The 12,347-nt window shown below is 41.8% G+C and overlaps 2 protein-coding genes across 4 annotated transcripts; both read right to left on the reverse strand.

Annotated features, from left to right (window-relative positions):
• Positions 1–994: 994 nt before the first annotated feature.
• Positions 995–4,081, reverse strand: LOC134070282 (neurexophilin-1-like). The gene is made up of 2 exons (XM_062526579.1): positions 3,947–4,081; positions 995–2,289 (listed from the first exon to the last, which is right to left on the reverse strand). Exons 1-2 carry the CDS (start codon positions 3,998–4,000, stop codon positions 1,561–1,563), a joined length of 783 nt encoding a protein of 260 aa, XP_062382563.1. The 5' UTR covers positions 4,001–4,081; the 3' UTR covers positions 995–1,560.
• A 2,556-nt stretch (positions 4,082–6,637) lies between these two features.
• On the reverse strand, positions 6,638–10,626 carry LOC134070458 (butyrophilin subfamily 2 member A2-like). Of its 3 annotated transcripts, XR_009936935.1 has the most exons (6): positions 10,497–10,626; positions 10,023–10,078; positions 9,319–9,690; positions 8,486–8,611; positions 8,134–8,190; positions 6,638–7,872 (listed from the first exon to the last, which is right to left on the reverse strand). XR_009936935.1 is itself a non-coding variant. In XM_062526831.1 (5 exons), exons 2-5 carry the CDS (start codon positions 10,072–10,074, stop codon positions 7,736–7,738), a joined length of 618 nt encoding a protein of 205 aa, XP_062382815.1. In that variant the 5' UTR covers positions 10,075–10,078; positions 10,497–10,626; the 3' UTR covers positions 6,638–7,735. The 3 variants fall into 3 exon arrangements, 2 of the variants coding, with proteins under 2 accessions (XP_062382815.1, XP_062382816.1); XM_062526831.1 differs by lacking the exon at positions 8,486–8,611; XM_062526832.1 differs by lacking the exon at positions 8,486–8,611 and having other exon boundaries at positions 10,023–10,058; positions 10,497–10,620.
• Between the last annotated feature and the right edge of the window lie 1,721 nt (positions 10,627–12,347).

Raw genomic sequence — 12,347 nt, forward strand, 5'->3', positions numbered from 1 at the left:
AAGTGAACTTACTAAACTTAGAATCTCAAAACACCCTGTTTTTCTTCTCAGTCTATTCTTATCTCACCTTGTTGCTCCCTTGGGAGACACAAGTGAGATCTCAGTAAGATCTAATTTATTCCTCGTGAGACAAAGAAAATTAATTTCCAAGACAAGATGTTTTCCCTTCTGGTTCAGTGACTGACAATTCTGGGTAAACTAAGGAAGCAGTAATCTTTCAAACAGAAAAGAGCCCTGTGACTTTATTCTTCCAGCAAAGTAAAGTTACTTCGCAACATTTTATTTCTTTTAGGAGGTTTACATTTTTGGAAACACCTTGTACAGATCTGAAAGCTATGTGAAATGACTTTTGCACATGTGTGGTACTGAATATTGTAGTTACCCATAATGATTTATTGTACTCCATTTGTTGGGTGGTCCTAAAAAGGGGTGTTGATAATGCAATGAGTTCCCCACCCAGCATAACCCCCATCCCACCCCCATTGATCTTAAGAGTGGAGTGAGCAGGAAGTAGACATCCTGCCATGGATTCCCTCCGATATCAAAAACTAGCTGAGGAGTTGTGCTAATTGGTTAAATAAATAAGTGGTAGTCTCATCTTGTCTCAGTTCAAGCCAGGTTCGACTCAAGCTCTCAAAATACTCTGTTCGTCCACACTGAATCTGTTAAATGTGCCACTCTATTATGTCTCATATATTTCTCATTCAAGATAGCAATAACGATTTGAAAGACTTCAATTTCAATACTGCCGCAAGCGACAGACAGAAAAAAGACACAGGGCGTCCAACAAACTTTTTGCTCAAATTGTCACAGTTGAGAGGGGGAGCACCTTTACCCCAATTGGGTGCAGCTTCAGCACAGTCATTGGACCTACTCACAGAATACTTTTTTCATGGTTTAATACCTTTTTTAATACTTGCATGTGTATTCATTCAGATTTGTCTGGATGGTGTGGTTCTGTGATCTCTGAAAACATGTTTATGTTTGGTTTACACCAACCCACTTTTAAACCAACCCACTTTGTCACAAAGCCCAGCCATCAATCAATTTAGACTCCGCCTTCATAGAGTGTTGAATTTGGTTGATAATGTTTGAATGCACTCCCCACTAACCCCCTTCATGCTTGGGTGTGTTGAACTACAACAAAGGAGGACCAATCATCCGTGGGATTGTAATTCTATGTGTGAATAGAACATGCTTAGAGCGTCTCAGTGTCCTTGGTTTGGTATGAACACAGAAAAGATAACATCTACTGGGTCCTTGAGAAATAAAAAAAAAACATTCAAAGATTCATCAGAGACAAAATAGACCTTCTTGTATGCTTTTTGAAACATATCATACTCCAATGATAACATATTGATTTACAGATATTAGAACAACACGTTACTTGTAGTCCTTATGATGGGTCCAAGCATTAAATCATATGCTTTGCCACGGCTCAAACAGCAAGCCCCTGTGTGAAAATATACTGTATTCTCTGACTGTGTGGACCTCTGACTTTATCTCATCCATGACTATCTGTCTCTTCTCCGTGTCCAGTGTTTGCCCTGGTGTCCACGGTTACCCCGAGGGCAGGTAGGGCAGGGCATTGTGGTAGTTGTAGTCTGGGCAGACCTTCTGGACGAGCCGGTAGTCGGTGCTGTAGAAGGAGATGTAGATGCAGATGACGCGGAGGGGCCGCGAGCAGAGCCAGGAGATGTGGCTCTGCGTCTGCTGCTGCAGGCACGTCTTGGACGGGTCGTAGTTGCACGGCAACGTGCGCTTGCTCCGCTCGGCCTTCTCGTAGTCCACGCGGCACGTGAACGTCTTGGAGTCCTTGGGGTAGACCACGCTCTGGCGCTCCAGGTCGAACTCCAGCGCCTTGCCCGGCGGCACCAGGCTCACGGAGACGTTGCCCTCGCCCGTGGAGTTGTGGCGGAAGTAGACGCTGAAGGTGCCGTTGTGGTGGTCCACCAGCTTGCCGGTCACCAGCAGGTTGAGGCGCACCGTCTTGATGTTGGAGTAGAAGTCTCCCCAGCCAAACATCTTCTGGAACTTTCCGCTCTTCAGGAAGGGGTGGCGTCTGGCACGTGCTGCCAAGGGAGGGCTGGAGCTCAAATGTTTTGACAGCTGTGGATCCTGCTTGTGTGGGTCTTTGGAGGGGTCCAGGGACAAGAGGTGAGAGGGTTCGGTCTTTCCATGAAACCTCCATAGCTTAAGGGGAGAGGCTCTCTCTGCTTGCCCAAGACCAGGTGCCATGAGCTGGGCACCAGACTCATCACTGCTGGCCTCCTTGTGACCAAGAACCATCTGTGGAAGGACAAGGAGGAAGGAGGATCAACAAACTGTATGGAACAGTGTAAAGGTGGTGCAAGAGAAGAGAGAGAGAGAGAGAGGGAGGGAAGTGTATGGAACCCTGGAAGGGTCATTTACTTAACAGTGTGCTCATTTGACTAAATTGTGCTCTAATTTTATTTTTTTGTAAACTGAGCATACCATTTAGTAAAACATGCACATGATTTAGTTAACTGTGTGCACGGTATAGTCAAATGTGAGCACGATTTACTAAATTCAGCAGTTAATATAATAAAATTAGACCACAATTTAGTCAATTTAGCACTGTGTAGCAAAAGATGCACACAAACTGTGCACACAATCTAGTAAAATGATACCTCAATTTAGTCAGATGAGCGCACATTCTCTCGATATACCAAAATATCTTGCAATGACCTAGAAGTGAGACAGTCAAAAAGCGAAATTGATGCTGTGAAGATGTGATCTCTGCATGGTGTATTAGCCTATCTCTGAATTATTTGATATATTAGAATGAATATTATAACTGTCTGTCAATCATGAAAAAAATGTAAAACCATAAATACCCTAATATGGCTAAAGGTCATGACAATTGTGCAAATTATAGTTTAATTTCCGTGAATAATTGTACTGAGTACAGTACATCATGCATGACATTTTTAAACAGAAAGTCAATGGAGACACCGCAAAGGGCTTGCAGAATTGGTGACTTTCTTCCTGTCAGTAAACTGGTGACCAGGCGTTTCTGCGTGGCATTGAGCTTCCGTTACATTACTTATGTGTGGGGGGTCCAGAACAGAAACCAATTACTCCCGTTAGCAGGTGATAATGACTGATGGTTTTAATTTAATTCATGGCAGCTCAAACGGAACAAGGACTCCGTCTGACGGTCTCTAATAAGGTCTGATGATTTTTGGCGGTCGTATTTCTCACGGGGATAGCTTACACTAAAAGTCTGTCTTTGTTGCCGAGTCAAGCCGTAGCCTACGCTCCTTTGCTGATGGTTTAGCTGGCTGTCGCCGGTGGAGGTTTGGGAGATTTATGACTCTTCGAGTTCCTACACACCGTATCACAAAATTCGCCCAGTAAGATAGCCTATGTAACGACCAGTAAAAGTTGTTCTTCTCACTACTTCTCACTTTCACCACTCTCTAATTTCCTCTGCTGGGTCAAAATGACAACATTTGATCAAGATGTCAAATTAGAACTCTGTATTGATCGCACAATAATATACGTGTTGAATGGACTAGCTTACCTGTGCGCAATACCCTGGAGTGAAGTCATTACCCCCACTTGCCCAAACACAATGTCCCACGGGACCTTTCAAAGGTCATTCATCTGTAGACACTTGCACATTCCCCATGGTGATCTCTGATTTCTTGCACTGTAGGCCTACGTGTTTACAATGCAATATTTGAAGAAATTAAATGATAAAAAATGTATGTTAGCAGTTAAGCGAGTATGTGCTCTGTAGCCTAACATCTAGAACTACGCTGCAGCCAATCGACACACTTCTCGGTTCTTTTCGCACATTCGCTTGTGCACAGCAGTTTTGAAGTGTGAGTGTTTTAATGCTCTGGACATATAGGCCTACCTTATTATAACAAAGTCACTGCACAAAACAAAAAAACAAAAAAAGTAGCCGCTTCCTTACCAGACACACTTTCCCGAACAGAAACAGCAGCCCAAGTCCGTAACGGCAGAGCATCTCTTCCTCTCCAATGTAAATCTTTCTCCAGCAAGAAATCTTTCGGTTTCAGGACGAACAAAATAATTCTCCAAAATCCAGTTTAACTTCTTGCATACTCAGTCCAGTCCAGAAAAATGATTAAGAAAAAAATAAAAAATCAAGAATTGTCTGCAACTATACACCGAACGTTTATCATGTCCTTAACGGGACGGTCGCGCTGCAGGGGTCTGGCTGGGTGACTGTGCTTGGACATTCCCCTCGTGGTTCACACCTGGGGGGGCTTCGCGTGCGCGACTCCTCTTCAAGCGCGTGTTCACTACTCCGCATCTTTCTCAAGACATGCGCTCCAACCTCTTTTGGTCCGCCCCCACCTCATCCTATCCCGCTACATCTACCCCCCCCCCCCCCCCCCCCACACACACACACGCGCGCGCACACCACCACCAACCCCCCCCCCCCCCCCCCCCCCCCACACACACACACACACACGCGCGCGCACACCACCACCAACCCCCCACACACACACACCTCTATTTGACTCTCCATTGATCGCTTTTAATTGAGACGTACACTGATCAAGATGTGGATGAAACACTGATTTTAACTGAAATTATTTTTGCTGCCTTGTTCTTCGATAGCCTATAGAAAGTAGTATAATGCCATGCCCCCAAGGTGGCCTTCTGGGCTTCGGTAATGCCACATTTAATTTTGGTATTGTACACTGACCAATTAAAGCAAATGGTAAAGGGATAGACGGAGTAAGAGTAGGGCCATAAGTCTTTTTTTCAACACTGAAAAGCAGCGCCCTCCCGTGGTGAATTCTACGTAGTTTAGCACAGAGAGCACAACATGACAAAAGTGTCCTTAAATTGTTTTTGCTTGTTTGTTTTTTTTTTTACAAACTTAACGTTCTAAAAAGTGTTTTATGGTATTATGGATATTATAGCTACATGTAGGCACTCAGTCTAATCAATCAGTCAAATAATCTATTGGAGATGAAACACAATTAATTCACCCATTTATTGTTACAGATATTGGTTGTATGTGAACAAACATACTGAATATTTTCAAAGAACTAAAGTATAGTATTTATAAAGACAGGTTAATTCAGAAATCTAAACGGTAATATATATCACCAGATTACAGCATGTCATATCAGTGACATTAATCAGTCTAACAGACATTTGCTGTGCTACAGTACATTTGTATCATAGGCCTACAAGGTAATTATGACAGCCTTTAACTGTCCCAGTCTCTTAACTATTCACGTGAGGATGTGGTCACACAAACACGTTTCCATTCTCGCAGAAGGCTCTTCTTTATGACAACTCTTGTCTCCTCCAGATGGAGTCACGTGTATGGCACCTATGCAATTGTAAGAGAAGTGAGAATCCTTATTCCGGCAGGATGGTGACAGTGTGACAGACAAGGCAAGACTACAATTTTAAACAAGCTCTTTATTCTTTTTTTAAAAAAGAAAAGAAGAAGAAGAGCAACAAACATTGTTTTACTGGAATCGACACTAGATTTGAATTTCCTTCAGGAAATACCAGCATGCAAAGCAAGTTACTACATTTTAGAAAATTTTTAAACTACGAGTTAAAAACGTTACCACATTTAGAAAGTAAAAGATTCTAGGCATAGGCTACCAAAAAATCAGTGAAACTCAGTGCTTAGAGAAGTATTCAGACCCTTTGTTACGACACTTGCAATTGAGCTCTGTGCATCCTGCTTCTATCAATGGTTCTATCAATGAGGCATCTAGAACTTGACTGGGGTCCGCCTGTGCCTAAATTAATTAATTGGACATAATAAGGAGAAGCACATCTGTCTATATAAGGTCTCATTGTTGAGTGAAAACCAAGCCATGAGGTGGAGAGAATTGTCTGTAGACCTGTGGGACAGAGTTGTGTGATCTCAGGATGCAAGAGCATTTCTGCAGCCCAAGAGCCCAAGAGCACGGTAGCCTCCATCATACTCAAATGGAAAAGTTTGGAATAACCAACAGTCTTCCTAGAGACCTGGCTGCTCAGATAAACGGTGCAATTTGGAACAAAGGGCCTTGGTCAGATAGGTAACCCAGGATCCAATGGTCACTCTGATCATTATTTTTTTTACTCTGACTTGGTTTTCACTCTGACATACACACGTCATAGCAAAGGGTCTGCATTTTGGCTGAATTATGAATTGCGGCAAATGTGTTTTAACGTAAAGTAGAGGGCACAATATGAATTAATCTGTTTATCATACACATTACACACATATGTACACATACGTAGAAAACACAACAAATGTCTTCCTTTAATTCTCATTCTGGTCCAATTGGATTCTCAGGCTACAATGCATTGGTTGTTTTAGGTGTTCCTCATGAGTGGTGTGTCACTGACAGACTCTGCCACAGAAGAAGTAAGAGCTCTCATTCTGAGAGTTGGCACAGGCCCTCAGACAGTCAGAGTTAATGACACACCTTCACCTTAGAATGGGAGAACAACTGACAAGTGAGAAACTCATCAACTGAGAATTAACATGGTCTATTCAATAAGTTCACATATTAGGGGTTTTATGCACCAGATGATATGAAATAATATGACGTGGTGCTAAACAATAATACTGCATTGTAAAAATCATTGACATTAAATATCATAATAGTGGTCATAGAATGGAGGGTTTTAATTCTGGACTTTCAATTTTGTCAGAAAAACACCGGGACCTTGTTCATTTTCAGTTGAGGAGCTTACAAATGCTACAATTGAAGTGAAAGTGGACAGATACATCCACAACATTAAATGAGATTAACAACAGGTGTGCTACCACAAGGACACAACACTGTCTTAAGTGTCTCAACACTTAATCTAGAAAAGGAACTTCACAATCCTAATTGCACCCTGTCCATAGTTTGATAAAATCCCAGAGTCAAACGGAGAAGCAATGCTGAGAAAATAACGTCCCAAACATTTGGAGAGAGTTGAGCTGATGTGAGTGGAATTAAGTGGGGAAGGGGTATCAGAAGGCCTGAGAGCAGGTGTAGTGTTTTCCTGGAAGAACTTTAACCTACACATTCTGAAATAGAATCTCACAATCCAGATAGATATACTGTACAATCCTGTAGGAAAATGTATCTTACATTATTATTAACTTATCATTATTAGTAACAAAGGCTCCCAAGACATACAATCTACCTTCTGAAACGGCCTGAAGGTCGTGATAATAACGGGTTGGGTTCACTAGTTCACGTTCCGAAATTTGCACAAAGACATAATATAAAAGCATAATACTGTAGAAGAGCATGTTTGGCAAAGTATCTGGCCAGGGTCCTGAAGTGCTTTGCGTCGTCGTCTGCACAGGCAGGAGTCAGACTGGATTCCGCCGTGCACCCCTTTATTCTTTGCCTAATGCCTATGGAAGACCGGAGGCGTAAGGGCAGGTTGCGAGCAGAGTAACGCCGTTACTGCAAATAAGCAACCTGACTGATTGAAGGAGGCTTGGCAAATTCAGTCATGCTCTTCCCGAACTTCCGTTGTAAAATGCCATTTTATCTTGTTTCTGAACGTAGTTCATATTACTGTATACCAGCAAGGTCTTTCTAGTCAGTTCCTCAATCGTTTTTACATATTTCCAACCATCTATTACCATATATATTATTTTATATATAATTTTTTTCTTCAACTAAGTCACTGTACATGCGTTTTAAACGGCAATGGAGTTGGATCTCATCTAAACTGATCTCCAGTACACTGGGGGCTACTCCACTGGTCATCCCACACTGCTCCATGCTCTCCTTGGTGTTTTCTGCCGCCACTGTCTGATGCTGTCCCTCCTCAGCCGCCGTGGCCTCAGCGCGGGGACGGACCGATGCTCTGGAGGAGTCTCACTGCTGCCCCGCCTTACCACTGCACACAAACAGAGAGACAAACAGACACCAATAGATCAGAACACTCTCTATCTATGGGGTCAATACTAAAGAGATGAAGAATCAGACATTGCCCAATGTTAGTCACAGAGTGAGAACAAATTTATGATCACCATTATTCTTGAATGAATTCTGTGAACCTCAGACTGACGCCAATTGGGGTTTAGTTGGTATACGAAATATTCATGCTAATTATCAGGTGCAAACAAAACAACAAAATGATAGTGACCATTTGACTTACAATTCGGTTTGATGTATACAGTTGCACTATTAACTCTCCTGAGAGGAACTTTTCCATCTGGAAGAAATTCAAAAATTGACATACAGAGTTGATATACATATGCATATGAGACCACTACACATTCTGATGTCATCCTAAAGTTGCTAAGTGACATTCGAATGAGATGACAGCCATATTAAAAATGAAGAGACCACTGAAATTTGAATATGACCGTCAAATTATTTGAATGTCACTCAGCAACCGTAGGATCATCAGAAAAATGTGATCTCTGAATTTTTGCCAGAGTTGTATACAGTATCTCCAACTGTCTCTCCAATGAAGAATGAAGATTTAATAATATAGAAATGTCAACCTGAGATGAGCTCTCATCAGCTAATTAAGTCAAAACACCAGCAATGGTATCCTCAGCCTTCAATCTCTCTGTCTGGGCAGGGCAATGGACTTTTCCACCACGATATTGTAATTCTTTGAGATGCACCTGTATACAATATATTTGTGAAAACATATGCCTGTTCTTTTCCATAGACTACACATTCTAATCATCCAATCATCTCATCAGCCCTGGCCTTGGATTCTACATCAGGCAGACATGGCTACTGGGCTCAATGGTGTTTTTCGCCCCCAACAGCACCTTCCAGGCAGCACAGCCTAAAAGGCACTACCTTTACCCTATTCCTAACCTTAACCCCCTCAACCCTCATCCTACCCCTAAACTGAGGGGATTAGTGCCTTGAAGGCAGGGCTGCCTGGACGCACCATTGAGGGCAAATAATACCAAAGACCTGGCTACTGGCTTTGATCAATCCTGGATAAAGTCAGTAAGGTGATTGATGAGAAGATGGAATGAAGTAGGAAATGGTGACATCATGTGGTCATCATGTGGCACATGCAGTGCAAGGGGGAAGTGCCAAAGGCTCAGACGAGACAGCAGTTTAACACGCCCTCCATGCACCATCTTACAGTTCAATAACGACATCCACTCTCAAATAACAATGTTCAGAGCTCTCTCCAGAAAAAGGCCACAAAAACTTAAAAGTCACATCTAGACAACCAGTGTTTCATTAAAGTCCCAACAACATGTATGTAGACAATACACACACACACATATACTATGCACAAGTGCACACATGAAATAGATGGGTTTTATTCACAAGAAAGTTAACAAAAATTAAAAATTCAGCTCACCTTTGGTCGTTTTGACATATAGCCACAGTGTCTCCTCCAGTTCCAAGTCTCCATGACTGACTTGGCACCTGTGCAGCCCACTCTCTGAGTGTGTGACATCTCTGAGTCTCAGAGAGACGTCTCCTCTCTGCAGGTCCTCAGTAAGGATGCTCACTCTGCCCTCGTATCCTCTCCCCTCTGTCCCCTGTCCATTCTTATACACGTAAATACAGTCGGCCATCCTCAGCCACTTCACTTCCATGGCAACCGCGCTGGTCTCCATGGAGAGGTGACATGACAGAGTAACATCATCACCAGGGTCAGCGTGGGTGTCAGCGGAAGAGGGGATCACCAGTTTTAAGACATCTGTGGGGATGTGCAGGGGACTTAGGCCTATGGATAGACAAGAAGATGTTGATGTGCAGACAGATACACAGCCATTTTTTTCTTTTGAAATGGCTAAATTAATATGCATGAATAAGGGTCGACCAAATATTTGTGGAGGAAAAAAACACCACTGATTATTACTGACATTTGGATTAAAACGTCGCAATGCTAATGTGCAATGCATCTTTTTTACATAAAATGTGCTATTCAAATCAGAGCCATCAACTGTCTACCAGAGGATGAGTTACAATTTGATATGAAAAGTTACGTCATATGAATTTCAATGGGGTGTCCACATTATATAATAAGTAATGGTATAATAATTGCAATAAGCTCACTGTTATGTCTGGAATCTTCCATCTCGTTCCCATCAACTGTTGAGCAGAACATCTTACTGTAATCAGAACATTCCCTTTACATTTAGTGTGCGGCATAATGTGAATCGACATGGGAAAAATCTGTAGATGTTTAAATATGCTGAATCTTTGCTACAAACTCTGTAAGAGGCAACACTTTCACAAAAGAGTTGGCTAAGGTCTGTACATTCATAAAGGTTGTACTGTACATGTGCTAGCAAGTTTTACTATAGCCATAGTTAATCCAGGCCATTCAACCCTGAGAAAACATGCATGGCCCAATTATAGGCAATATCCTCTTTTCCCACACTGAAAAGGCTGCACAAAGAAAGCATTTATGCCAATCAAACTCTAACAATTACATAACTGTATTACAAATCAATATTTAGAATACTGCATAATGAAGACTCTTTTAAATTCATATTCACAAATAGGAAACAGAAATGCAATATTTACCTGTTCAAAAAGCCCGTTCATTAAACACCTGTCTGAGTTATGATACTGTAAGATGTGTCAAGTGAATAGTTTCCAGTGCGTCTCCTTTGTACTGAGTAATAACCCATGTCCTGTTCTGGTGGAGTGCAGCTGAGGTCTAAGCTTTTCCATCAGATACACACACTCTTATAAACCCTTCCTGGTTACTGGTGAAGGAATGTAGTAGAACCTGTTGCATGATGGAACACACAGTTCACATTCGGTTCACAGTCACACGCAAAGACCTTTAGAACCTTTTACATGATTAAATCTTGGCTACCATCACCCTCCTCTTACTTCAGGCACTTTCTCTGCTTTAACTAAAGAGTTGCCCATAACATGAATATGAATATATTGCACTTTTATAAACAATGGTGGAAATTGGCCAAAGTGCTGTACATTAATACAAATGAACAAATAAAAGAAAACAGGACATCATGCCTAGTTTACAGGGGTTTACAGAGGCTAAAGTAAAAAATAAAGCAATTATTTTTTGCTAAAACAAACATTTACAAAAATATAGTAAATAAAAACAGTTTTTAATTATTATTGTTATTATTGTTATTATTATTAGTCAATAGTAAAGATGTAGTTCTGCTACAGGCCCAGTTTCCTGATACTTTGACCGCGGCACACACAAGCACTTTGCTCAGTGCAGCCGCAGGCCAGTTTTTGCACACGCAAACAATAATGGGCTTCATAGCACAGCACTGTGACTTACGCGCACAATGTGAACCCCCTGAAGGCAGGGATCACACTGGGGTGATCCTAAAGGGTGTCATTATTTGCATCAATTTAGGGAAGTTTCCTAATGGATGCCCCTGCGGTGGGAATATGTGGTAAGTTTCCTTACAATGGGATAAACTTGAGGTTCCAACAGGTGCCCTTATAATGGAAGAAAAAGAAAAACAATCATTAAGTACCCTTTTAGATAGCACTGCAGCACTATGAAGTGCCCTTGCAATGGAAAGGAAGAAATCCCAGTATAATTAGATGTAGTGTCCTACAGGCACGCCTGCAGGTGTGCGTACTTGCAGGCTACTCAATGAGAGAGAATTTCCGCTGTGTCTGTATTCACACCAAAATGGCATACCATGACTTGCCAACTCTGCACAGTATCTCATTTATGGCATGATCATTCTGTAAGGTAAACATGTTATCAGTCAACTTACTTACTGTACATACACGTCAGTTTAATGCATACTGTACACACGCACGCAGTAATGACAGAAGTTGTAGGCTGGGCTACTTGTTGCTTTATTTTATTGTATATGGTTGCTGGTTATCAGCACACAACTAATTCACTAACTCAAGATGTCAAGGACATTGTAGATATAAAATGTTTTTGTATACAACAACAACAACAACAAAAAGTACGGATGGAGGCAACAAAACTAGACAATATCAGGTGGATAAGAACAAGGTAGGAAAATATGTGCTTGTCAAAATGTGGGTGGATGGTTTGCATACCATAGCATTCATTCCAGCAGGCACCCCTTATGACCTATGGTCTTCCTCATCATATGCCCTCTAGGAACGTTTTCTCAATGTCATTACCCATAGATATATAATTATGGTCATTACCATGACGTGAGTCTAGGGTGCCACCAAATACCTTTCCTGTATTTCTGCAAGGGGAAGATCAGTTAGGGAAATATCTAGCTAACATTTTGATCTCATCTCCACTGCCATTGTTTTCATTACAGTGCATGCAAATGCACTGTACTGTTCTTCCTAGGCTTCTTCTTCTTATTACAGTGCATGAAAATGCACTGTACTGTTCTTCCTAGGCTTCTTATTCTTCTTCTTCTAACGCACGCAATTCAGCTTCAA

Source organism: Sardina pilchardus, chromosome 22, assembly GCF_963854185.1.
Source record: "Sardina pilchardus chromosome 22, fSarPil1.1, whole genome shotgun sequence".
Lineage (NCBI taxonomy): Eukaryota > Metazoa > Chordata > Actinopteri > Clupeiformes > Clupeidae > Sardina > Sardina pilchardus.